The sequence below is a fragment of the Labrus mixtus genome, chromosome 10 (assembly GCF_963584025.1).
Source record: "Labrus mixtus chromosome 10, fLabMix1.1, whole genome shotgun sequence".
In the NCBI taxonomy this organism is placed as follows: domain Eukaryota; kingdom Metazoa; phylum Chordata; class Actinopteri; order Labriformes; family Labridae; genus Labrus; species Labrus mixtus.
This window is the reverse complement of record NC_083621.1, coordinates 12333489-12360281: the sequence shown is the minus strand read 5'-3', so window position 1 is coordinate 12360281 and position 26793 is coordinate 12333489. Positions and strand designations below refer to the sequence as shown.

The 26793-nt window shown below is 38.5% G+C and overlaps 4 protein-coding genes across 5 annotated transcripts; 3 read left to right on the top strand and 1 right to left on the bottom strand.

Annotated features, from left to right (window-relative positions):
• Window positions 1-1365: 1365 nt before the first annotated feature.
• On the top strand, window positions 1366-4009 carry ccdc85b (coiled-coil domain containing 85B). Its single transcript, XM_061048334.1, has one exon. It carries the CDS (start codon window positions 2163-2165, stop codon window positions 2763-2765), a length of 603 nt encoding a protein of 200 aa, XP_060904317.1. The 5' UTR covers window positions 1366-2162; the 3' UTR covers window positions 2766-4009.
• Window positions 4010-5657: 1648 nt separating this feature from the next.
• On the bottom strand, window positions 5658-9755 carry fosl1a (FOS like 1, AP-1 transcription factor subunit a). Of its 2 annotated transcripts, none has more exons than XM_061048333.1 (4): window positions 9331-9755; window positions 8567-8821; window positions 7070-7177; window positions 5658-6949 (listed from the first exon to the last, which is right to left on the bottom strand). In XM_061048333.1, the coding sequence occupies exons 1-4, from the start codon at window positions 9439-9441 to the stop codon at window positions 6392-6394; spliced, it is 1032 nt and encodes a 343-aa protein (XP_060904316.1). In that variant the 5' UTR covers window positions 9442-9755; the 3' UTR covers window positions 5658-6391. The 2 variants fall into 2 exon arrangements, with proteins under 2 accessions (XP_060904316.1, XP_060904315.1); XM_061048332.1 differs by having other exon boundaries at window positions 8567-8824; window positions 9331-9752.
• Window positions 9756-12805: 3050 nt separating this feature from the next.
• yif1a (Yip1 interacting factor homolog A (S. cerevisiae)) lies at window positions 12806-20302 on the top strand. The gene is made up of 8 exons (XM_061048331.1): window positions 12806-12979; window positions 14386-14630; window positions 15035-15139; window positions 16282-16360; window positions 16441-16498; window positions 16622-16777; window positions 17233-17326; window positions 19632-20302. The coding sequence occupies exons 1-8, from the start codon at window positions 12949-12951 to the stop codon at window positions 19788-19790; spliced, it is 927 nt and encodes a 308-aa protein (XP_060904314.1). The 5' UTR covers window positions 12806-12948; the 3' UTR covers window positions 19791-20302.
• Window positions 20303-21130: 828 nt separating this feature from the next.
• si:ch211-145o7.3 (forkhead box protein N2) lies at window positions 21131-26460 on the top strand. Its single transcript, XM_061048329.1, has 5 exons — window positions 21131-21361; window positions 22516-23148; window positions 23444-23565; window positions 24543-24598; window positions 25022-26460. Exons 2-5 carry the CDS (start codon window positions 22543-22545, stop codon window positions 25372-25374), a joined length of 1137 nt encoding a protein of 378 aa, XP_060904312.1. The 5' UTR covers window positions 21131-21361; window positions 22516-22542; the 3' UTR covers window positions 25375-26460.
• Window positions 26461-26793: the final 333 nt, after the last annotated feature.

Here is a 26793-nt window from a genome sequence, read left to right as displayed (position 1 = left end):
TACAGAAGCATATAGGCCAGAGACATGTCACTCAGCACAAACATGCCATTTTTTAAAGTAAGAAATCCACAAATCGCAAAGGAGCGCATTTTGCAGCAAAGGCTGTATAGGCCTAGTGTAGGCTACTGTTGATCTCTGCTCTTTCATTTGTGCTGTGTTGTTTCTAAACGTGTCAGATCAGAGACAGGCCTCCCCAAAGTAGTGCTTTGCCTGCTGCGTGTACACAATCTGCTCTCTTTTCCTGTGGCGATTTATCTGAATAAATCCCCGCAAATCCCTCTCCTCGCCCTCCCTTTCTGTGTTCCTGCATGTGTCCTTCAAAGTCACAACATAACAGAAAACGACTCAGTCAACGTGTCTTTTTGTGGGATCCCTCGCGGCACATCAACACTCCCATTTCTAACCTCTCATGACACCCTGATTCCGTCCCCAGATCTCCCTTGCACGGTTAACACCCTACATTGTTCTGGCCTCAGTGAAACAATAGAGGTGGGACAGAGGGCGGAAGGATGTGGCTGAATGCCTCAGCATAAACGCATGGAAAAAAGCCTGCAGTCACACGTTCCGCCAGAGATCTTTGAAAAGAAATCTGTGCAGCCATGAAATCGCTCATGCTTCAACTACATTATAGGCCTACTGTACACCTTTCGTTGTATTGGATGGTATGTAGGGCCTATAGATGTTTTACTCGTAAGTAGCCTATGTGTTTTTTTATTTTTTGAGGATGTGTTTATTCAAATAAACATAAAATCCCAAAGGAAGTGGCTACAAGTCTTTCATGCCCACTTCCTTTTCTAAAAACTGAAGGTATCCCTGTTACTTTGGTTTCCTGGCAAATTAGGGTCAAAAACATTATTAAACCCAAATTGGGGCGCACAAGCACGGAGGGAGCACATGGAGCAGATATTTATCCTCACATCTTTGTTGTTTTTCATAGTGAGATGAACAGTCAAAAGAATGACAAGCAGGCCCTACTGTCACTTTGACGAGTAGGCTACGATTAACCCATAAGCAGGCCTCCAGTAGGCCTGTATGTGAGGAGCCACTGGAAACCACAGAGGAAACCACAAATATTTGTGATTACTATCTAACCGATGTGTCAAGACAGCAGCCGCTACAAAACTTCCGGAAAAATCACTGAAGATAAAACCAATGTTGTTTGAGAGCAAGATTCAATCGAAACACCACATAAGTAACAGATAATGAAACATTTATAAAAAAAATATATATAACTGTTATTATTCTTCATTATAATTGGTCCGCTAAAATATAGGCTAATTCCGAATTCATGACCGTTTCTAGATAACTAACTACAAATCTTTGCTTTTATTTTGAAGGCTCGAAGGAAGGCAGTGCGAGCAGCTCAGCGGACTGAGCCGTGGAAGTGTGTGAGGCAGACATTGTTGTGGTAACAGGACAGACCAAGAGGATGACCGGAGATGATGCACTCATTTTGAGCGGATTGAGGACGAATTAATCATTTGTGTGTTTTTTTTTATGTACATAGTTGTCGTCATACAAACTAAACAACGCGGCTGCACTGTAGCCTACCGGCGCGTCATCCTGTAGCCAGCGCTGCACGGAGTTCATTCAGCCGAGGAAAGGGAAGCACAGCCTGATGAGGCGATGCCAGCGACGTAAAAAACACAACATCTGCAGGGTGTGCATCCGAGGCTGCCCGGATCAAACCTCCTCGGATCGACGAGGCCTTTGTACAAACAGCACAGGGAAACCCACAAGGCGACTGTTACCGTCAAAACGAGAGGAGGTAAAATAAGGACAGATGTGTTGTTTGAGGCCTTTGAACAACACAGCCTGCTGCTGAGGAGATGACAGATCGACATTAACGGGGTTTGCGGTGCAGTTACATTTACGACCTAGTTAAGACGTTCACTGCGAGAAAAATCCGTGGATTCAGCACAAAGAATGAATTATTTCGCTACGTCTTGAAAGACAACAATCTAAATTGAGGTATCACATGTTTCTGCCATGATTTGTCCTCCGGTGCTGTCGTGATTGCACACATGACATCTGGAGTACCCTACACTGGATGTAGATGAAGCCGAGGATGTGATGAAGGCTCTGCACTGAAAGATCAATCTACATCTAAGCGCTTTCATTTGATTCTCAGGTAGCCCTTAGGTGTTTGAATTTAACTGAAGATGGGTAGCGAAGGTGAGGTCATAAATCGAGAACTGTCGAAGATTTCAGATGAAGATTTGCTCGCGTGCTCCAAAGAGGAGCTGGTGAGCCGGCTGCGTAAAGAGGAATCAGATAAAATATCAGCTCTCATCCAGCGAGGACGCCTGATAAAAGAGGTGAATAAACAGCTGCAGGGACACCTCCTCGAAATCAGGGAACTCAAAGTCATCAATCAGCGCCTGCAGGAGGAGAACGTGGAGCTGCGGGACCTGTGCTGCTTCCTAGACGACGACCGGCTCAAAGTGAAGAAGCTGGCCCGGGAATGGCAGCTGTTCGGGCATCACGCCGCCAAAGTGATGCGGGAGGACCTGGGCGGATACTTGAAAAAGCTCGCCGACCTGGAGCGCATGCAGGACGGGCTGGTGAAGGAGAACCTGGACCTGAAGGAGCTGTGCCTGGTCCTGGAGGAGGAGTGTGTGAGCCGGAGTGACTCCAGCCCCGGGGGATCCACCGAGCTCAACCTGCCCTGCATGGTGGCCCGGGACCTGGGGGATGGGAGCTCCAGCACGGGCAGCGTGGGAAGCCCTGACCAGCTCCACCTGGTGTGCTCACCTGATGACTGATGGCAGGTTTATGTCTGCAATCAAGGCTTCTCTGACTCGAAAGATAAACCTCTAGAGTAGAATTGAAAGTGATGGATAAACAGAAGCTTTGTCAGACTATAATAAATGGTGCAAAAGCATAAGGGCCTTCTGAATGCTGCAAAGATGTGTGTGCCACCAGGTTTTCCCGTGACAAAGATTCTACCACTACTGACATTTTCAGGACTTTACAAAGACATTTCATAGATGTTTGCAAGATTATAATGTATCTACATTTTACAGTGTTTTTTCTATAGACTTCTGTTTTTTGGGAATTATCCTTTTTCATTAGTCTGATGTTAAAAAAATAGGGCCAAAAAAGTGGGTCACATATATAAATTTATCTCATGCACTGGACTAGCCTACACTGGCAGACGCCTTTTTTCTATTGCACTGGACAGCGTAATCATGGATCTTTAAAATTGCAGATCTAAAGATCCATTTCAATCCAGTTTTGAGCCATATTTAATCCACTCAAATCTTACAGCACTAAAAAAGTTGAGAAAAAAAGAAAGAAAAAATCGAGACTATTTGATATTTTGCATTTGCTAGATGCCCAAGAAGGTGTAATATTTAATGCACTCTCTTCCTCAGGACAGGATTGGAGTTGCCATATGTGCATGATGATTGTCACTCTTTGTACAGGCGTGTTTAGCAGTCTGATGTGAGGCCCTTCAGGTTCACTGTGGGAGGGGCTGCTGGTGCATAATGCACATGTGCTACAGCCGGGGCAGAGCCAGCACACTCGTGAAGGTTTTGGATCAGGCGGGAATAAAAGATGTCCTCGGACCTCACTCAGAGCTGAACTGTGCTGTGACTTTTTTTTAAAATCCAACTGGAAACTCTTTTTATTAAACTGGAAGGTCTACGAGTTTGAATGATTTCTATTCTATTCAAACGGAGCTGTTTAAATTCACTAGTATTGTGTTTTTTATGACTTTGTTGTTAAATTAGCACATCACAGTTTGTTTCAAGCTGGCGATGGTCAGCTTTGTCTTCTGTAACTCATGCTTTGTATTTACCTTGTAACATTATTGGGATAATCTTGACTTCAACCCTACCTTTTCTTGATTTGTCTGTATTAACTAGCATTACTAACAATTTCAGTTTAAGTCATAGATGATCCACATGCATTAGTAAAGATTTATTTTGTCTTAGCTGTTTATTGGTGGATTATGCTCGTAGTGCATTGAAGAGCTTTAAATACAGTGGGTATGATGATACTATGTGCTGTTTCAGAGCTTTATTTTGCATGTTTTGCTTTGCAGAAACAAGTATTCATGACACACACAATTCTGAATTGATTTCTGCACTTTTTGTTTTGACCTTCATGTCTGAATCGACTTTACTTGACTGATCGTCCTCTGGTGTCTGTCCCTTCATACAGACTGACTTTATGGATGTTCATCAGTTTTATTTTTGGACCCCTTTTGCACGGTCTGAAGAGCTGAAGAGGGTGGTAATGCTTTTAGCCACTTAGTGAGCCTCACAATTTTTTCCTCCTTTATGCGTACCAGATGTCAATCTGACTCTCGTTCCATCTATATTTCTCCCTCTCTCTTGCCCCATTTTAGCCGAGCAGCGTAATGCTTTCTGAGCCATAGCAAGAGGTTCCCTTACATTATTAGTGAATGAAAGATAACACATTCAAGATTGTCAGTTTATCAAGCAAACACCAGGGTCCGTATTCACAAAGCCTCCGAAATACTAAGAGTTGCTCCTATTGACAAATTGACAAGAATTTTCCCTTAAAGTTAAGACTAGATCCTTTTTAAGATGAAAGTTATTCACAAAGCATCTTGGCCCTTAAGAGAGCTCCTAAGGTGTAAAACTGTTAGGAGTAGTGAGGAGGACTGTTAACAGGTTTAAGAGTTTCTCAAGCTGAGGAGAAAACTGTACACTATATGAAGAATATTATTGAATCAAAGTTAAAAATGATTTGTGCAGACATCAGACATCTACGAATGTTTTCAGTGCAAAGTGAGACATGCATTTTGAGTTTCTCTACATGCGGTCACCTCCACAGGTGCATCCAATCACTAATTAAGCCTCTTTACATGCTGCTCTAACTCTCAGCATGGGAAGAAGCTGCTGCACAAGTGGGCATGTGATTTCAAACATTTTGTAGGCGTTATACTTTAAAAGTACAAACAGTTCAAACAGAGATGTTAATTTCATAGTGTTTATAATTACACAATGTCTGACTAGATTCTATGATTCACTTTTTTTTTTTTTTTTTTTTTTTTTTTTAAACGCCTCCTCAGTAAGATAAATGTTTCTTTATCTTCCATGCTCAGAGTTTCCCTCAGAGTGTTCCTACATGTAAATCACAGCTAAAAATCCTTGCTAGGAATTTTTAATCTAATTTAGGAGCTCTCTGAGAGGATTCTCCAAAATGTTTGTGAATCCGGGCCCAGATCTTTTAAATTAGTGTCTGTTAAAGGGCGGAGCCTTTGAATATCGCCATTACTGATTTTCTGGGTGTTATTGGTCTTTTTGGAAGATTCAGCTTCGAAGATATAAGACTTCAAATTGAGTGACTTGTTGCACCAAAAATAGTCAGTTTACAACAGAAAGATAACAAAGCCTCACATTTGAAAAGCTAAAACCAGACAATTATAATACCAATACTAATTTTTGTAGAATTAAATTTGAATTTCAGCTTTTCTTCAATCAGTCGACTATCAGTTAATTGAATACTTCTATAAGTCATACAGAAGTCATGTTCCAGTGTATTGTGGTCTGTTCAAAACATTATTTGGACACTTTAAATGACTCTTTCTAAATTACATGTGTTTTTTTATGAAGATGCATGTCAGTTTCATCAAATACGCCATTGATTTTTACTAATCATAATAATACGACACAACCACATTTTGAACACAGCAATGAACCATTTTCTTTATTTTCTGTAAAGTAGTACATCTTTGTCAAATGGTAAAGTAAGGCACTACTGCTACAACAAGTTCACTTGTCTGAAAACATTACCAAAAATATATTAAATTCTCAAAAATAAATACATGATCATGTCATTAACTCCTATGGTCCAGCCTTAGTGGTCAATAGTTTTCATAGACATTTTTATGATTCTTTAAAATTCCATAAAAAAATAAAGACCATTTATTTCTAAGTTTCCCTTTAGTGCGAACGTTTATAAAGTGTTTCTTACCATGACGTAACTATGTAACATGTTGTTTATTGCAACATTATACTAAATTATCATTTTCCATATATTAATAAAGTTAGATATAAAAAGTTAGCTTTTATAGTTCATTATAGGTTATATTCTCTGCATGCAATGCTTACATAGTAAACCTTGAACATAATTATTCAAACATATAGCTTTTGAAATTAGAACTATAAAGAGTTTATGACACAGCAAAGAGTGTTATATTCTTATCTCGATAATGCCACTATAGTTTGCATCTCATCAATTAACTTTCTGAAAAGATGAAATGAAGTAGATGCACACAGCTCAGCATTTCAGCTTTTGAAATGCCTATCATCATTTTCTTTTCCGACATATTTCCCAGAGATCCTTTTTCCTACACACTTTGAATACATCAAAATGAACATTAGTGTAATTTCAGTGTGAATGGTGTCGTCAATCACAGGGTGAGGATGGTCGGGGAATGCAGGGAGTGATCTGATTGGTCCCCACTACTGCTGCTGCGGCGGTGAGCAATCCCACAGGGCTCTGGAGCGCGAGACTGAGGGACATTTCCCTGATGGGATGCACCGTGGGAGGAGATGGAGGCGTTGGTGTCCAGGGGGGCGGAGGGATAAGTGAAAACCATGCTGGCTGTGAAGGGGGTGAGAGAAGGCGTGGATGTGAGGACTGGGGTGTGGAGCGACTCAGATTCAGTGACAGCATGAGAGGAAGACGATGCTAACGGCCTGCTGGGTATGGTTATCTTCGGTTTGGGCTTCTCCATCTTTGTTGACATTTTAGTTGAGGGTCCAGGTCTAATGGAGTCCTCGGGCTCCATCTTGATGCCTCCAAAAGAGGAAATAGATGGATGAGGGTCAGAATCTGAATCAGAGTCCTCGATTTTACAAATGGGACGGTGAGCCTCCAACACCAGCTCGAGCTTGTCTTTTTCCTTTTGGAGATCAGCGATTTCCTTCTTTAAACGGGACTTTTCATCCTCCAGCTGGTCAGTCTCCTGTAAGAGGGCAAAACAGAGAAACACACATACGTCTAAAAACCTTGTCATGCCTGATTGAAACCAATTACTTGTACTTCAAGCATTAATGATACGACATTTTGATAAGTGCTCACTCACATTTTGCAGTGTGTCCGTAAGCTCCCGACGGCGATTTCGACATTTTGCTGCAGCCAGTTTATTCCGCTCCCTCCTTACTCTACGTCTCTCCATCTCTTCACGGGACAACTTTGGTGGGAAAAAACAAAGAAAAAAGATTAAAATACAGAGAAATTGGTCAACCTGACTCATTAATAACAGAGACACCAAAGTTGGTCTGGTAGCTGGAGAGGTGCCAGGTCACTTCCCGAGTACTGCCCATGTGCCCTTAAGCAAGGCACTGAAACACCCAACAGCTCTGGTGCACTTCCTGCACCTAGCTGTGTGTCGCAGCCTCACGCTGACATCTCTCCACTAATGCATATCAACAATGTCCTGTTTGTGCATGTCTGTATATCTGTGAGAAGCATGTCTCTCAATAACAGAGTGTAAAACCAGAATTTCCCTCAGGTATTAATAAAGTGTCTAAAAAAATTAAAATGTAACTAAATGACATTTCAGAAACCACCTTAAGTCCAAAGTTGGATTTTGAAACGTTCTTTCTTTAGGCTTTCTTTGTGATTTTTTTCAAATCAAAAGTACAGGGAGATGTACTGGGAGTCAAGCACAGGCACCTCAACAGGAGAAATACTACCACCGTGTGTCTACCCTGAGTCATCACAGCTGTGGTGGCTGAATGATTTGGAAATGTCTGAGCTTTTGTAATTCCCTGTCTCTGACTTCTCCAAAAGCCTTTATGAATAATTACAGTTGATCCAATATTTCCCGCCCTTTTCAAGATGATGAGTCACACTCAGACCCCAAGCGATGACTCAGTCGTGAGTCAGAGCAAAATGACTTGCCCCTGTGAGTCACATGATAGTCTACTTCCTGTAACATTACAACTCCAAGAACAAAACTGTGACGGGAAAGTGTGCCAACGTGTGACTGATGAAAGCAGCGAAATCAGTCTGCGGTGCTGATCACCAAGGGTTTTAAGGCTAAAGTTAAAGTTGAATTGGGTCACTCTCTTATCTTGCTGTTACATGTAACATTGCTCTGTTGACAAAAAGCAGATCTTTGCAAACAGTGTGTCACAGATGATCATTTCACAGAGTCAACATTGACTCAAAGTAAACTCCATCAAAGAACATAAACAGTGTGGGCTTATTTGTGTGAGTCCATTTTCCTTATTTAAATTAACTATGAATGGAAAACATACTTAAATGATGTACTAGATAAAATCTTTGGGAAATCTTATCCTTAGTCTTATTTCTTAATGGCTGCATTTGATGTGTCAGTCTAAAGGAAATTACACTGTTGTGTCAGAGGATATTACAGGATATTACACAGTCGTTACAAAAGATGATTGCAACCCCTTGGAAAATATGAATCCCAATAGAGGTCCCTTTTCACTCAATTGCACCTTTTTAAACAGCATAAATGCAACAAATCCACAGCTATGTGTGTATTTTCAAAATACCATTCTAGGCACTATATCTTCAGAAAGTTGTAGTTATTTTGAGACTTTTTTCTTACATGGTCGTCATTTCTGCGCCTTGTTGAACCAATCATGTTTGCAGCAGCTCTTATGACCCCCGGTCTGAGGAAATGTGAGTGTGAAGGTGGTGGCCCAAGGGGGCGAGCCCCTGAGAGGGTTGGGTAAGGCGGTGCTGGAGATCTTGAAGGACCAGGTGAGTGCACAAGAGAGGGCTGAACCAGCCACTGGAGATCCTGGTTGGTTGTGATGGCATTGAGGCTGGGTACAAACTGACTGCTGCCAGCCATTGTAAACTTCTAGGAAAAACAATATGAAGAAATATAGTCAAAGAAAGTCTTTGTATTTATAGAGGAAATTTAAAAAGATTATGCACAGATCACAGTGTTTTACAGACAAGATAAATAGGAAAGAAATGTATTGAAAAGTAATAGGCTATCACATGTTGCATGGGGTCTAGATAAAAAGTAAAATAAAACATCAGTAATTATGAAGATAAATAAAATAATTGTTATTGTCACATTATTCTATTATCTGCATTATTACTGATGTATTGAAATGTAATGCAAATTGACAATAGGCCTGTACGATTTTATTTCTGATACATAATTTAAATAACTATACTATATATAACTATAGCCTACTATATTCAATTATAGCCTCCATATAATTTGCTACATATACAACTTTAAAACTTACTTACAGCTTGACATTTTAAAATTCTTCTTTACAATATAGTTAACACTGTTTGACCCCTTACTGCCTGGGACAACCTGTAACCTAGTGTCCATGGGAGCACACCTACCTGCTCCTGTTGTGTGGTGCTCGTGCTACCCAGGGATGTGGAGTTCGACCCGGAGACGTTGCCTGTGTACGCCGGGTTGCCTCGTCCTTGATTCCCAAAGTTTCGGTACATCCTTTCTGTTTCAATCGTTTAGAAAATGTAACCCGGCTGTGGATGTAAAGTCTTCGGGTCTCGCGAACTTTCTTTCGGCTCGTGTGTCAATTCAAACTTGGGGCAAGCCCACCTTCTTGCGGTAAATCGGTAGAGTCCAAACACGTCCGTCTTCAAGGGGGAACGAGGAAGGAAATGTCGCCTAGCTTTTTTTCCCAAATTGCCTTAAAATTTCCGAAAACAACTTTCAGTATATCCTCTCGTCCTGAGTCATAAATCTACAAGCCAAAGTCTGGGAGTGATTGTGAGTGTGTAAACTCTTAAAGCGGCTCAATAGGTGCACCACGCCCCTCGGTAGTTACGGGAAATAGTGCTGTCTGGAATCTCTCACGAATCTACCACGTGCTGTGACGTCATTGACCATATTTGGTGAGAGTTTCCTCCAGAGTGTAAAGTGGGATCCCTAAGACTGGTCTGCTCTGAAGCTTCTGTGCTCTATGACTAATATTACAACTACAGTTTTACACTCCAGTGTAACTCACACTATATTTGACTGAAGCTAAGGTAAAAATTTGACAAAGTTTCAAAAGGCATTGTTATTTAAATTTGTCATAAGATAAAGAGACTTTGGGTTTTAAAAATGTAATTAAAATGAATTTACACGAAAATATAAAATCAGAAAAAGCTTAATTAGTTGTCTTTTTTTGCTCCAAGTAAAATCTTTTTTTTCCCCAAACATTTCTTAAGGGTTATCTATATGTTTTTATTTAGTGACGTCATTTTTGCTACAGGCGTCTCAATAAAATCTGTCATTTAGAACTGATTACTAATATTAAATATCAAATGGGAATATAATAAAATCAATTCATCTTTCATTCATTTAACTGTAATTCATTCATTCATTTTATTATTATGATGTCAAGTTCCAGTTGTAATTTTCAGATACAATTCAGAAGTTTATAATGAAATGAAATGAAATGATGAAAGCATTGTATTTTTGAAACAGAAGTCACTGACGAGAATGTCTTATGGTAGCACAAGTTATCACCTTTAAAATGTTATGAGAAAAAAAACTTACACACTATAGCTGCAGGTCTGTGAAGAAAAAGCAGATAGCCAACATTTTTTATATAGTGGGCGCAAAGCTGGGTGCTTGTGCCTAAATGTGCTGAGGTTTTTGGCAGTCACTCTCACTTCACAAACCACATCAATGTGCATGCATGCCTGTGGAGATGAGTCAGTCAATTGCCACAATGCTGCTTGATTATTTCACCATCCGTTTCAATGACTGTTTTTTACTTACTATCACGTTATAGCACCTAGTACAGATTGAAAAAAGTGCATGCAGTAGATTTGGAGGGCTTACTTTGACAGAACAGCTGCTGACCTTGCAGTCCCTAAGGACAGAGTTCCCGGCAAGGGCTGATTTCTCAGAGCTGCTGACTGTTACACCAATGTCTCACATTAATGCTAATTCTTCTCCTAGGAATAAGGATTGTTACTTTTTATATTTATATTTTTGAAAAACAGTCACTAAAGTTCATTGGAGGGACAGTTTCTAATCCATTGTCTACAGAGAAAAAATAACACAGATTAATAACCCTCTTGTCTTACCTCTATTGAAATTGAGACATTGAACTACAGGTTTCAGCTTCTTTATAAGTTATGAATGAGAGCAGAGACAGTGAACAAAACCCGCCAAGAGCATAACATTTAACAAAGCCTAAATATGTTACTCATCAGCTCATTTAACTGTTCAGTCTCAGATGTAATAATAAGGAATCTATGCAGGATGTTTTTGTTTTTTACAGTGTTTGGTGGTATTATATGAAGGGTTTGTAGGGTAAAGGTGAGCGTCAGATGACTACAGCTTTAGGAATGCAATGATGACACGCTTTCTATGTCTCTAATTGTGACATGTTTGACAGCCTTTCCCCCTGATTACACTGTTATTCTGCCACAGGCTGCTTTTTTTTATGTGTTTCTGACTTTAAGTACAATCATGTGCAAGCTTGAGTAAGCTGTTGTTTTCTATTTTACTCTTCGTTTTCCCTCCAAAATGTCACGTTTTCTGAGAGGGGTGGAGGGAGTTTAGATTCCATAATGATTTACTCACCCTTAAGAGTCTCCACATATATTCACAAAACGCCACCCACACAACCACCCACTTACCCACCCACCCACACACTCACATGCTTCACAGAGCAGAAGGGCATCCTCATGCCAAATACTGTTTAATTGATTGAATATGGTGTGTTGTAATTGTCTTTAAAGAACCAAAGGCACACCTATTCCTATGATTGTGCAATGCAGCTTTGAACATGTCTGTACAAGACAGCTGTGATGATGTAAATCATGATTTGTGAGGTAATGTCGACATAAGCCTATACTGTATAACAGTCATATGAACAAATTATGATTCAATTCAAGTATGAATACTTTTGAATATTACTATTATCTTCTTAGAACATTTTTATTGTAAAACTGTGGACATATTATTTTTGATTGTTAATTTACAATCGTTAAAGAACATAAAAAACGGTCTGTAAAGGGGGGTTAATGAACTTAGAATATTTAGGTCTTAACATCCAAATGTACCAAAGGTGAAAAGTAGCTGCATTTTTTTTCCTGAAGTTTTAGTTTTCTTTTTAAGAAAAATATTACTCTGCAAAGTAGGAATTCCAATCTTACTGTGGGTAAATGGAACAGAAAGTAGGCTAAGTACAATTCCCTTAGATGCAGTGGTTAAATTGGGGGGAAAGCACCCCAAATTTCGACTTCAGGTGAATTTTAGAATATAAATAATTAGTCTAGCCTGAGTCTTTAGTGGAAAAAAATGTGACTTTTAATTTAACCCTGGACTTTTTAATGCACCAACCTCTTATTTCTTGAAGTGTCTAGCCTACATGTAAGTAGGCCTACAACAAATATGCACTTTGAATTTATCCTACCTGATAAAATGAAGGAGCATGTATCTGCTTTGATAAAGTCTGTATGTTAAACCCAAGCACCCTAACCTGCTATCCCCACAAACAGTAAACGATAGCTAGGAAATAAGAAGGTTGATGGCTTCACACACACAAAATCAAGCATTAAACTTTGGCTGTGGATGTCAGTGCCACCACTGTATTGTTTGGTGGTGTGTATTTCGCCTACATGTTTTCTGCCACGCAGGCACGCTGAAGTCAACCCACCGCCGTGACGTAGTGGGATCAGCCTGAAAGCCACGTAGCGAGCTAACATCGCTAGCAGTGTAGGTAAGTGCTCCTATTACTTCTTATGTACTTAATACGCGTAACATTATATTCTGTATGCTGTGTGTGCACATAATACCTATGATAAATATACGTGTGCCACATGCGTAGCTCAGGCGAGTGTTAGTTAAAAATAGAAATATTAAAGATGTTGTGAACTTAGCTCGTCGTGCTAATAAGCGAGCACCATCAGTCTGTACTGTTAAATAAATATCTTCTATGTTTCTAACATGTCATTGTTTGTATTCTAAGATAAACGTCAGTGAAAGTCACGATGGACCTGCCACACCACGGGTACCGAGCAAGTAAGTGAATGCAATGAAATGAATCACTTTTAGTTTAAATAGTTGTGAAAAATGTTTTGCTAAAAATCCAGCCAAAGTAGCTTCTTCCCATTTCCTTGTTAAAGAAAGCAGACAGTGATGTCACATACATGGAGACAGTAAAAGGTTTTTGAGGTAAATAAAATAGTGTCTTACATTTAATTGTTTAATTAAAGAGTAACTAAACCCTAAAACCACTTTTTTCAACTATAAACCTCTGTATTTGAGTATTAAGTAGTGTTATGGATATACATCTAACCTGCATGTATTGTATGCACTAAGTAATACACATAAGCATAACTAAATGCCATTTAATAGCACCACTCATCACAGTCTAAAACTGCAACCTGTGGGGGGTTTATTGCAAAGGAGCATCAGTTTGAGGTAGTTAAACAAACTCTTTTTTTTTGAGTGACTGTGGTGAAAAGCAATACAAGTTCTACAAAACTAAGAAGATAGGCAAGAATTAAGAAGCTCTTCCAAGTTATCTAGGGTCTGCAACAATTCTTATCTCTTGCATAGGAAATACTTGATTTAGCTGTACTGTCTTGAGTGATAGGACGAACATATCCAGTGAAGATTCCCAATGCAGCAGACAGTTTTTCACTGCAGAGCACAGCACATTTTGTGAGAGGTTTTCAAGGTAGGGTGGCTGTGAAGTGGAAAACAAAAATTACAAAGTGTGTAACAAATTTACATTTTTTAAAACATTTTTAAGTTTTATAAAACAAAATGACAAAACCCACTACACTTAACCAAGCACAAAACAAATGTACAAGATGTGAAACACTTACAAGTGGCAGAAGTTTGTAAATTTGTTTGGGGACTGGGGAAAGTAAATTTGTAAATTTGTTTTGTGTGTTTTTGGTTTTGTAATTTTGTTTCGCACTTTCCATCCACCAAATGTTAGGCTGAAAATTAATGTACACTAGATGTCACAAATCTTTAAGTTTCATGTTACAGTCATGGTACCACTTTTGATTTCTTCTTCTTAAAAGTGGCTTATTCTTTTTTCCAGTTTGTTATCTAACACTGATATGCTATTTTGTACCTTTTGCAGCCAATGTTTGAGATGAATTCTAAAAATATAGGAATTTGTGAGCAAAGAGTGTGACAGACAGTGGGTTCAGTGTATGTTGATATTTGTTTACAGTATGTGTCCATGTGTGGTAAGGGGTCAGGGGGCTTGAAAATAATTGTATTTGCCAAAGGTAGGACCGGCAGAAAAAGTTACGGAACCAGTGCATTAACCAATCAGTGTAGATTTCTGTGTATGTTTATGTTGGTTATTGAGAATAATGACTTACTGAATGTGTCATTTTCTAAATAGTTTTAGAAATAAATAATAATTCCTTCTGTGTTTTCCATCATGTCTATCTTTTTTAAAGCTAAACAGAGAGCTCGTGCAGCTCCCCCAACAGCAGATTCTGTCCTGTTTGAAGACACCAGCTCTGCAGCACCAGCAATGAACAGTCAAGGATATTACACTCCAGGGTACAATGTGGGAGTGCCTCCAAATGACATGCAAGGAGCTACTGGGGCGGACAATCTGTTTACAGACCCAATGGCCAATGCTGCAATGATGTACGGCTCCTCATTAGCCAACCAAGGAAAGGATATGGTCAACAAAGAGGTGAGAAAAAAAGGGACATGACAGAGAATAATGATGTTTTTAATGGAGGGATGAGGGGATAATCCAGTAACCTTTAAATAAAGTTAAGACTTGGTGGACAGATTTTCAGTTAAGAATACCATTTTCTTGTTCGCCTTCCAACATAATATAATAACCAGTGAATGTTCTTATCCATGAAAAAAGAACGCCTAGTTGCCACACACGTAAAACTGATGTTGCTCTACTGGATGGACAACTTTGATACACGGGTGGTTCAGCATACTTGATGTCAAGCTAAAGTGATTCACAATGCTGAGGGCATAGCCTTCTTTAAAAATGTCTATGACTCAACATTATTTATTCACTTTGGAAGGCTATCACACCAAGCCTGCTAAGTTCATGTTTGTTCTTGCTCTGCCTTTCAGCTCAGCAGATTTATGGCTGTGAACAAGCTGAAATACTTCTTCGCTGTCGACACCAGATATGTAATGAAGAAACTAATGATCCTCATGTTCCCTTATACGCATCAGGTAATCAGCCATACACCTCGTCAGACTTTGTTCTGCCTTAGTGTACGGAACAACAAAAGACTGCTCGATAACTTTCTGTGGTATCCATTTTTCAGCCATTTATCAAGTTATTACAACGCAAACAAGATAATTAGCCACTTTATCACTACTCCAGATTATTCATGAACATAATAATGATGTGACTGCCAGAGTGTAAACAAAAGCACATTGAGCTCAGTTTATCCCACACACTGTAACACACTGAGCTTAGAAATAATGTCACTCCTCCAAACATTCTGTGCACTGATAATGTATGAACTGTGCAGAGTGCAAATTACAGTATAAGCCTGCATGCTATGTACCTAAACATAGTGTTTAGTATTTGTAATGTGTGATCTGCATAGAGTGCAATCATCAAACATATTCGACCAACAAATGTTTGTTTATTAGAGATATAATGGTGCCTTCATGTGCTCCTTGGATGATCATGTTTCCAAAGTTGGGAAGTTGTTTTTCCAGCTATGATGGGTAAAAAAAACATAAAAATCTGTTCATTATTTTAAACCACTAAAATATTGCTATACCTGACTTGTAGTTTTCCAACTAATCTAGTTCTATTATTTATATATTTTATTTATTTAAATGTATTTAACCAGGAGAACCGCACTGAGATTAAGAATCTCATTTGCAAGAGTGTATTAATACCACATTACCAATTACATCTAAGCAAAACACTGATATAATCTGTGAATTTAAAAAAAGAGTTTCTCACCCTCAACTCAGCAGTTACTGGTGTCAGCCATGTTTCTGATTAGTATGAAGTCAACTCTGCAAGATGTGGACAATCATTTTCAGACTTGACTATATCTGAATTGTTCCCTGTCAGGTACAGTCCCCTCCCATTGTTGTAAACACCACATTAATGTGAAATAACATCCTTTGATCAAAAACACATCTATGGGCCACTCATCTTCAACTGAGTGACATTTTAGAGAAAGCCAACCACACTGAAGAAGCACCAGTCTTGCTGTACTTGACATGCCCGATGTTGTTTGGAATATTTAATTTTTCATCTTGTAGAGCTGTCAGGCATCAAGAATATTTAGCATGTTGCTGTTAAACTGAGCAGGATCGTTCATACTGTTTCTGTCTGTTGTTGGTAGGATTGGGAAGTTCGGTATCACCGGGACACTCCATTGCCTCCTAGACAGGATGTAAATGCACCTGATCTTTACATACCAAGTAAGTGTTCTATTAATACAAAGTTTTCAGAGAATTAAGGGATGCCTTTGTAATGCTTTAACTTAACTTTTTTCTTTCAGCGATGGCTTTCATCACCTACATTTTACTCGCTGGAATAGCTCTTGGCATTCAAAAGAGGTGAGTCATTTTCCCTCATCTTGTATACTTCATGACTCACAATATACAAGTGCCCTAATGTCTCACAACAAGCTTTTATTAAAAAAAATAAAAATAAAGGGTATGTATTGCCTGTGTGTAAAGGTTCAGTCCAGAGGTTCTTGGACTGTGTGCCAGCACTGCCCTCGTGTGGATGATCATCGAGGTGTTGGTGATGTTGTTGAGTTTGTACCTCCTGACGGTACACAGCGACCTCACCACCTTCGACCTTATTGCCTACAGCGGATACAAATATGTTGGGTAAATATCATGTTATACTCAAAATTATGGGGGTTTTTTCTGACAGAGAAAGTAATTGTGGTGGTTAATTCTAGACCAAAGCTACAACTTTCTGTGTATTACTTAATAAACTGCTAAATCAGAGCTGTAGATAAATAGATTGGATTCAGTGATTTAAAGGTTACTTTGTGTTTAAGGCATTTTTCAATGTCACATTATCCATTTAAAGTATGTTATTAATTCACGTTGGTTTGATTTGAAATGTTGTCAATACATTTTTTTTCTTAAGATTCAAGATTAAAAAAAGTGTGTCTATCACATAGTGAGAGAAAATTACCTTTGGTTAGAGGCTCAAATAACAAAACAACCTTCACTCCTTTTTAGACTGATGTAAAATTATACCAGAAGTTCAATCAAAAGCTTATTACTTGATGTCTATTTGTTAATATACTGATATTTGTTTGCCTCTCTTTTAGGATGATCGTCACAGTGTTGAGTGGCTTACTGTTTGGCAGTGATGGTTACTATGTGGCCCTTGCCTGGTCCTCTTGTGCACTTGTGGTCTTCATTGTAAGTACTTTTGGTTCTTTTTGACTCCATCCACCATGTATATATCTGAACTAAGTGAAATGATTCAAACATGTTCAATGTGACCAATGTGGTTTAATCAGAAAATTGGATTCAAAATGAGACCATTCATTCATAATTCTATGTTCAAGGCTATGCATTTCTGAACCAGAGCAGCATTGTGTTTCTTTAGTGTGTCATATTTTTAGTTCAGAAAAAAATGCTGATTGCCAATGTTATTTTAACTAATTATGTTCCATAAGTAGGTCAAATATTAACATATTTAAATATGCATGATTTTTCTATTTGAATTGTTCCCAGGGTGTTTAGAAATAGAACACTGAAAAACAAACAAACAAAAAAAAACACAATGGCTGATGTGCACAGAATTTCGGAGGGGCAGGAGCCTAAATTCCCTTAAGGGAATTTTAAATCAAACAATTAGGTAAATAAAAAAATCATGACTGAGGATAATTCACAGTAGTAAAATTATTTATATAGTGTATGCCATAACCCAACACAGAAATCAAACTGATTATATGACTTGATGCAGATCCAGCCTTCCACAATATGCTGAGATATGAGCACATCATCTGGCTTGTTTTTTAGGGGGTAGAGCAGACTTCAGTAGTGAGTCTGGAAGATTGTCCGCAAGGAATTATTATTTATTTTTTAATAAAAAGCTCTTTTTTGATGCTAATTTTTATTTTGGCCCTTTTTACAATACAAATGTGTACCTATAATAACTTTACAACCGCTATCATAAAAATATTATTTTGATGTCTTATTATCTTAATAGATAATATCTAAAGGTTAGAAGTACGGAGAGTCACATTAGTTAAAAAAAAAAAAAAAAAATCCAGTTTTACAGCGTTCTGTTTCATGTCAGTTTTTCTGCCACAAAGCTTATTTCTTCTATCATTGCAAACCATTTCACTTCGATGTTAATCTAACAGAGACCTGATGTATTGATCTGATATTTCCATATAAATCTAGTTTACTACAATTTGATAGAATGTAAACACATTACGGGGCTCACATTATGAGGAATTTTTAGACTGTTAAACTCCAATTTCATACTATTTTATCCACTGTAACCACTTTATTTACATTCAAAAACATGTTTGAATCAATGAAAGTTTGATGTGTGTACCTCACATTTAATGCACACCAGCTATTGTTTAAATGTAGTGATTACAGGAGGAAAGAAAGTTAGCTTAATTTGTGTTGCCATTAGTTTATAGTCCTTTTACAAAGGGTTTTCTAATCACTGAATATTCAGTTCGAGTTTAATCTGTAATGTCTGAACTATTTCCTCTCATCATCTGCTGATCCCTCTCTCCCTCTCTCTGTCTTTCACCATCAACTGCTGCTGTTTCTCTCTTTCTCTCTTCATCATCTGCAGCTGTCTGTATGGCTGTCTAAACAGATCATGTAAAAGCATACTGTTTGATCACACAATGGTGGTGCTTGTAAAACATAGCACCTATGATCAAGATGAAGAGAAACATAGGCCTGCCTAATCTTATGAGTTTACATTTTCAGCAAAGTTACTTCAGGGTCTAACTTCTTACACCATACTACTGATTAGGAACAGTAAGACCAGACAGAGGTTTATTTTTGTTTTTCCTCAAGGATAACCCTGCGACACCTCTCCTCTTTTCCTTCTCCCCCTGTAACTTGGAGTGCTCAGTAAATGGTTAAACAATTCTCAGAGAGAAACAGAAATGTTCAATGGAGCAGAACTGAGGGACAGGTGTGGGGAAGTTTACAGTCTGACAGCTGGTTTACATTTCTCATTAAATTTTGGGCAAAGTTCAAAATCTTCTAGGCTTATGCCAGCGCCTACCACAAAATGTCATCCTAGACTATTGCCTATATTGTCTATGTGATGTCTGCCTTTGCTTCAGAATAACTTACAATCACACTTACAGAGCGTCTATTCATGCACGTTCGCGATTGGGCATGAACGCTCACAGCTTCATAAGGAAAGAGGATGGAGGAGAGGGCATCACACTGGTCTTGATCAAATATCACCCAACCTGATATTCTTATTTAACTGAATACATCTGTTCTTCAAACAAGGCTATTTGCAAACGGAATTGTTAATGAGAACCAATACACTCTTAAACATGTAAAGAGTCACAGTAGATCAATACCTCTGTCTTGGTGCACATTGAATGTGAAAATGGTAAGATCAGCTTATCCTCTTGAATGGTTAGAAAAAGAAAGCGTGCCTTCAAGTGTTGTTGTTAAAGCATATTATAAATGTACTGGTCTTGGCCAACATTTTGAACTGTGTTTGCAGGTGCGATCTCTGAAAATGAAGATCCTTACCTCTCTCTCCTCGGACTCCATGGGAACTGGATCAAGTGCCAAACCTCAATTTCGCCTTTATATCACTGTGGCTACTGCAATCTTTCAGCCAATCATCATATACTGGTTAACCTCTCACTTGGTCAGGTGACCGAGAAGAATTTAACAACCTTAAGTCCAAGTCAAGTGTGTTGGACCTACACAATTTGTTTTTTGAGTGATTGTACACCTGTCTTTATATGGTCTTTTGTCAGTAAACTAAAACACATAGTCTGTTTTAAACTACTGTTTGAACCAAGAAGTGTGACACAGAAAATGTCTCTTTGGAAGACTTGTTTTCCACCATCAGTGTACAGTAACACAGACAAGTGCTTATTTTTGGCCCCTTACTTGAGAAACAAGGGCTGTCATCGTGAAAGTTTTTCAAATCAAGACTGATTCAGTTCAAGATTCATTTTTATATAATGTCCATGGACATGCTTTCCAGTATTTCCAAAGACAAAAATTGACATTACACCAGTGATTCAAGTGCCACTTTTCTGGTTTGGTAATGTTGCATTATACCCTTTTCTCTTCTGAGTCCAGGATTTTATTTATCTACATTTGACAAAGCATGAACGTGTTTGGATTTTTTTGTAGAAAAAATAAATATATTTAGCTTTGTGCAATCAGTTTTTTCATTCTTTTACCTTTTGGTCATGCAAAGAGCCTGTTTGTACGTGCAATAACTAAATTTCTGACGATGGTACCAAAGCTGAATGCCAGAGTACAGTCAGAGACTGACCTAGACAACTGATCCAAGTTGTACAGTTCTCAAAGGTTGAAAGTAATTTCAATTTATGGACCTCAATAACTGTGTTTATGTACAATTTTAAAGAACTAGGAAATTACACCTACTTAGTGACAATTTATGATGAATGCTATATTTAAGATGGAAATATTTTTATTACGTTTTGATCATCAATACGCAAAGCTGTAGGTGATTTCAATGAACATTTGACATTTTTTCTTCAGAGGTTTAAGTAATCTCATTGACATTTAATCCATTTTATACTATACACCTTCACTTCAGTAAAGGGTACAATGTTTTAAATTCAGAACATTTGTGCAAAAAATGACAGTTACAACTAAATCGAGGAAAATGTGCACACAACTGCTGACCTTGTAAAATGTACAATTTTACTCCTTATACCATCAGTAAATGATAGTAAGAACAAACCCCAGATGTGAAGTACATTTTTGTGATACCCATTTTACTGTTTTGAAATAAGTAGCCTATATTGCATATGCAGGGTTTTTGTTTCAACAGTTTTTCTAAACTGAGATCACGCTGCTTGCACGATGCAAGTATTAAAATAGATATAGGGTACAGATGGAAGTTTGGACCCATTATTTTACCTTTGTTTCTGAAGTTTCCCAAATACTTGACAAGTACTTGACAAGTATTTCACATAACCTGCCAGGAAAACCGTGTCTCACTGCTCCATGATGTGATTGATGTGAGACTGTCCATTCGTTGTAGGAGCGCGCATAAGAGCGCGCGCCCTGCAAAGCGTCCTTTTGGTATCCATAGAAACCACAGACGGCAACAGAATACGGAGGTAGAGGTGTCCGACTCCGAAATAGTTTTAAACGCCAGAATTTCATCCAGTACTTTTGGACAACTTGTTATGGACATTTAAAGGGCGCAGAGTCCTGCCAGGATTCCTTTTTGGTAATTTGGTGAGTAAGTGGTTACTATTATGCATTTGAAGCACTAGCTTAGACCACTGTTTGTTACCTGTGAGGGGAAAAGGCGGCTTTCCCAACTAAATGAAACTTTATATTCTTCCGCCATTTGCCTCTTTGACTGAACTGTAGAGCCATGTGGCTTCACACAGGTAAGGCGTCTAAACTTCGGAACGCTTTTATATCAGATTTTACATACAATAATTATATGGATAGATTGTTTAAAGCATTTAATCGATGTAAGCACACCTTAACTATGTCTGACTATACGAGCAGCTGAGAGACCTGTACCTGTTCACTCTTTGTTTATTAAACCTGAAGCCTTTTGACACAGTGACCTCTGAACGTTTGAGCTGATGTTCATCAGAGGGGAACAGACAGCTAACATTTAACTCAATCAAGCTTTGAGGATTTTCTTCTCTCACACATTTTCCATCTGCATTTCTAGCGTGAAGCTTAAAACTGAAGTATTTTCTTGAATTGAATTTTTTGTCTCTTTCAAATGTTTAAAAATATAATACATAAATAAATATGCCTATATATTTTTTAGTCTCCACGTGCTGTTATGTAGCTACATGGTTTAGTGTGTTGACCTATTTCATGTTGGCCTTTAGGACTGCATGCATGTATGACAAAATGATGCATTGTGAGATAACACTGTTCAATATTGCAATTATAATATTAAAGCAATAAACTAAAACTTAATGCATATGAGCTATAACTCACAGTTTCTATATTCCTGCTCAGAATACCTGTGTTTGCAGCATGTCCCTCCTGATTCCAAAATAAATCCAAAAAGCTCTCTATATCACCACAAACATTGAGATCTAAAATAAACTGAGGGTAGCTGATGGCTAGTTTTAGCTTCATTTGACTGCATCAAAATGGTTTGAAAGCATGGCCATTCTACTCTGGTATATGTCCAATGGATGAACTTGTACACTTACTAGTGAGAAAGTGTTGACATAGAATAATTTTCCATATATACAGTGATATAAATTTGGCAATGTATTTATTGCGAATGGTAACATTGCGACAACAGAATTGGGGTTTATGTGAAGCCCCATAGGGTATATGTAAAATGGACATGACTTCAGTCGTGAGTGTTTATATTTTTTAAACCTGATTTCTGTCATATCTCTCGGCAGGGACCTAAAGGTTTTCTTCTGGGAGAGATGGAGAATAGCTCTCACACACTGCCTCCACCATCACCGTGTCCTATCACTTTTGAAGTGTCCCTGCCTTTCTCTTCCTCGCCGCAGCAGACAAATGGCCGTGTTTCACTTCCACTCTCCCCCATTTCATTCCCCCCGTCCCCTTCCTCGCTATCTCCATCGACAGCAGAGTCTAGTCACTCCCCCTCCCCTCTCTCACACTGCACAGCGTCTCAGTGTCTCAACGGACAACCCATTCAGTGCCTGAGCCCGTCAAACATATCAGACCAAGATGACCTGACCTGTCTCAATTGGCTGCATCAGAGGGGCAACCTACTGCCACTGCAGCCCATCCCCAAAATGACAGCACTGCCTCAGCTAGAGGCCTCGCAACCCACCCAACCTCTACCTCCAGCCTCGTCCAAACCCCCATACTCCTTCAGTAGTCTGATTTTCATGGCAATAGAGGATTCGCCTGACAAGAGGCTGCCAGTGAAAGACATCTATGAATGGATTGTCAACAATTTCCCATTCTACAGGACCGCCTCCGGAGGATGGAGGAACTCTGTCAGACACAACCTGTCCCTGAGCAAGAGCTTCCGCCGCATTCAGAGGGACAAGAGCCAGGTGAGGAAACGACTCACGTTTACCAAAGAGCACCAGGGTCATGTAGAGAGATTAATACCACTGGGCAGAAGTTCAAGCAATCATATCTGAGCATCCATTCTGCTGAAATATCCCTGAGCACTCGCTGATTCAAGATGTGCTGTTCACCAGTCATAAATTAAAACACCTTACAAGGATATTACTGTAATGTGCTCCACGTGTGTAATGGCTATAGTACGCTTGAATGTGTCAGTGTGGCTTAAGGTTCACACATTTTCAATCTGAATGTTTAAAATTTAGTGTGTTTGTGTTTCAGTGCGTGGGAAAGGGATCTCTGTGGTGTGTGTGTCCAGAATATCAACCGGCGCTCCTTGAGGTGCTGAGGAAGACCCACAGTTATCACAGCACCAACAGCAATCTGATAAACAAGCCTGAACTGTGAGTATAACCACACAGTTTAATATGTGCCACTAACTATTATTTTCACATTTATTTTTAGTAATTCATTTTATAAGGTGAGAAATAAAATTGGCTTTATTTACCCTGAGAAACTGCCGGATCTCCTAAAACCGAAAAGTTATATGTATATATATATATATATATATATATGAGACAGCACTTAAATTCACAGCACACAACTGTTTATCCAAACGCTCCAGAGTGCACATCCAGCGCTTTTCTGCCCAAAAAAAACAACAACGAAAAAACAAAAAGGGCCTAAGGATTGTTTTTGGACAAAAACATAATCCGCTTTCTTTTTTTCAAATGTATAACTAACCAAGAATCTTTGCCAAGGAAAGTGTACATAAAGGCTGTTTTGGCAAGGAGCAGTTAATCACTTTGTCTGACACCAACCCTACAGCAGCGTTTTGCAGGCATTAATACATCAATAAAGAACAAAAATCTTGTAGCTTGTGGTCTCTTTTGCTTTTGTAGCTTATTAAGGGACATTATTTACTCAGCTAAATAACAAGCAAAACACTCTTCACAGGAGCGTTAACTTGAACAACAAAAATGGCAACCAAACATTTTGCCATATGTTAAAACTTTCTTTCATTGTTTTTGAATGAATTTAAACTGAACATCTCTGATTTGACACTATTGGTACAAAAACATGCAACTCTGATTTCCATAAGTGTCTTGTCAATTACAATTGACTTATTTTACTATTTTCCGTTACTAAAGACAAACTAATACTGAGCCTGTTAAACTGTAAAATAAACATTAGTTGCAGACTTAAGTAAACTTTTATTTATTTTGTGTGGATGCCTGGTTTTAATACAGGCATCGCTCTGCATTGCTTTCTACACAAAGTGTTAAAATAAATCATTTGCCTGAGTAACTTGGCATTTTAACCACACTTTCTTGCTGAGTTGTGTTCAAATCAATGCATTCTGCAAAAATACTGTGTGCAGGTTGGAAGGAGCTGACTTTGAGATGCCTGCAGTTTGTGATTCTCTTGAGATTTCAGGTTAGTGATGATTATGACGTTGACAATATCAGAAGCTTCTTCTCCTTTATATAACACATGAACCAACATGTTTGACCCTAATGTATTTTAGACAACAGTGTTTTATCAATGGGGTAACAGCTCTCTTTGACATTTTTATTACCTGCTGCTTTTCTCCCACCCTGCAGCTTTCACAGCATGCAACATAGTTCCTGTGTTTGTGGTCTGTTGTCATGGCAACACCTTCTTTTTCCTTGGCAACACAGCTATATTCTAGCTTAGTCCTCTTTTTGTTCCCTTGTTTTATTTGAGAGCCTAGATGCTATACAGGGTCACTGAAGTATATGACAAGTGGTTGTTATGCCAGGCTGTATGAACATGTTATTAATATTAATGGCTCTTTTGATCCCTCATTTCCCATTTTGTTGTTTTCCTCTAATTCAGATGCTCTTTCTCACACCCTCCTCCTCTCCTCGCCCTCACCTCAAACCCTGACCATGGATAACCTGCCTTTCTCTGAAAACCCAACGTGCCCTTTGACACCTGATCACGAGGAGCTTGTCACCATGGAGTCAGTGGACTACCAACAGGAGGAGGTCTGCGAAGACATGGAGAAGGACCCCCTGTCAGACAGCGGGTACATTGAGTTACATTATTACCAGTCTCAACAGTACCAGTACTTGGTGCTGCCAGGTGATACTGAGTTAGACCTGGAGACCGTAGAGATATTGCAGCTGGACGCCGAGGCGCAGGAGGCTGCTGGGTCACTGCTGGACCTGGCAGGAGGAGGATATTAAAGTTAATATCTCATTAACAATCACAATTGATGCAACACTACAATTTATTGTAAACAAACACTCCATCAAACCAACAATGTTAATGGATGTAGTGATGATTGTTTTTTCACGCTGCCTGCTTTTTCCTTAGACGCTGACACTGCCCTAAAACCTTGTTGTAGTTAGGAGAAAGTATAGATTAGTTTTGTGATGGACTCACAAGACTGTGGATCACAGTAATTCTTGTATGTATTCTAGCACTTTCAATGCAGAAGATGACTAAGAAGTAATTGAGAGTGTAACATTAAACTGAAAAATATGGGAAAAAAAATTGTGCTCTGAGAATCTCAAGTATTAATAGATATGAACTTCAATATATTTTAAGGATTTTCACTGTGATTTTTTTAAAAGCTTAGTTTCACTCTCAGGGAATGAAGTTCTGCTTCCAATTCAAGTAGAAGTAAAGTTGACCAAATTCATGAACACGTTTTACTCATTTCAATATTTACAAGAAAATAACAGCTCTTCTGAGACATTTACTCAAATTCATAAAGTGAATATATACTGTATATACATATATACTTTCAATATGAATATGTCTTATCAACCCATTGTTAGTGCTGATCATCGCTTCAAAGTTTAAGATATTCCTTCCCCGGGAACACTGTCAATGTAGCATATTCTGGAAATATTTCCTTTCTAGACGTGGTTTTGTAGAATACCATGTTTAAAAAATGCTTAATTTATAAAGTAGTTGTAATTGTAGGGTGTATGAAAAAGTGGGAAAGCACTTCTCAGTTATAATCATGTCAGTACTTCCAATTAACTCTTTATCTAAAGAATTGCTCTTTAACCACTCTTCAGATTAGGTTGATTTAATGTTTAAGATGTCCTGTTGATTCCCTGAATGTCTTTACACTTTCTGTGAATTTGAAAACCTTTGGTACTTGTAAACTAAGCTACACTGTTGTCAATCAAAAATACTTTGATTGGATATGAACTGCCATTTAAAGATCTTTCATTTGAGGATTAACTGGATTTGTATTTGTAAATGTTATGTATTTTCAAAACTACTGAATTTGTAATCTAACGAATAAAATATCTTGTGCCGATGTTGTGTAACTTATCAGCTTTGATTTCATTGATTTTTACCTCACATTGTTGTACATGTTGGGGAGTTTTATTCATCAGGTTTCTTGTTGTTTCTTCAAATTAAACCAGTAGAGGGCAGACCGCAGCCAACTGGACCAAATCTGCGAGAACAACAACAAATAGTATGTTCTTAAACAACAATGTGTTACTAGGCAACAGTGTCGTTTCACCCGCGGCAGTCATTCGAAGATGTTTTGACTAGACGCAAATCAAAAAAAAAAAGATTTATTTGACTCAACTTCAGTTCCGTGTTCGTAACTTTACTTGATAAACGCGAGGCACATTGGG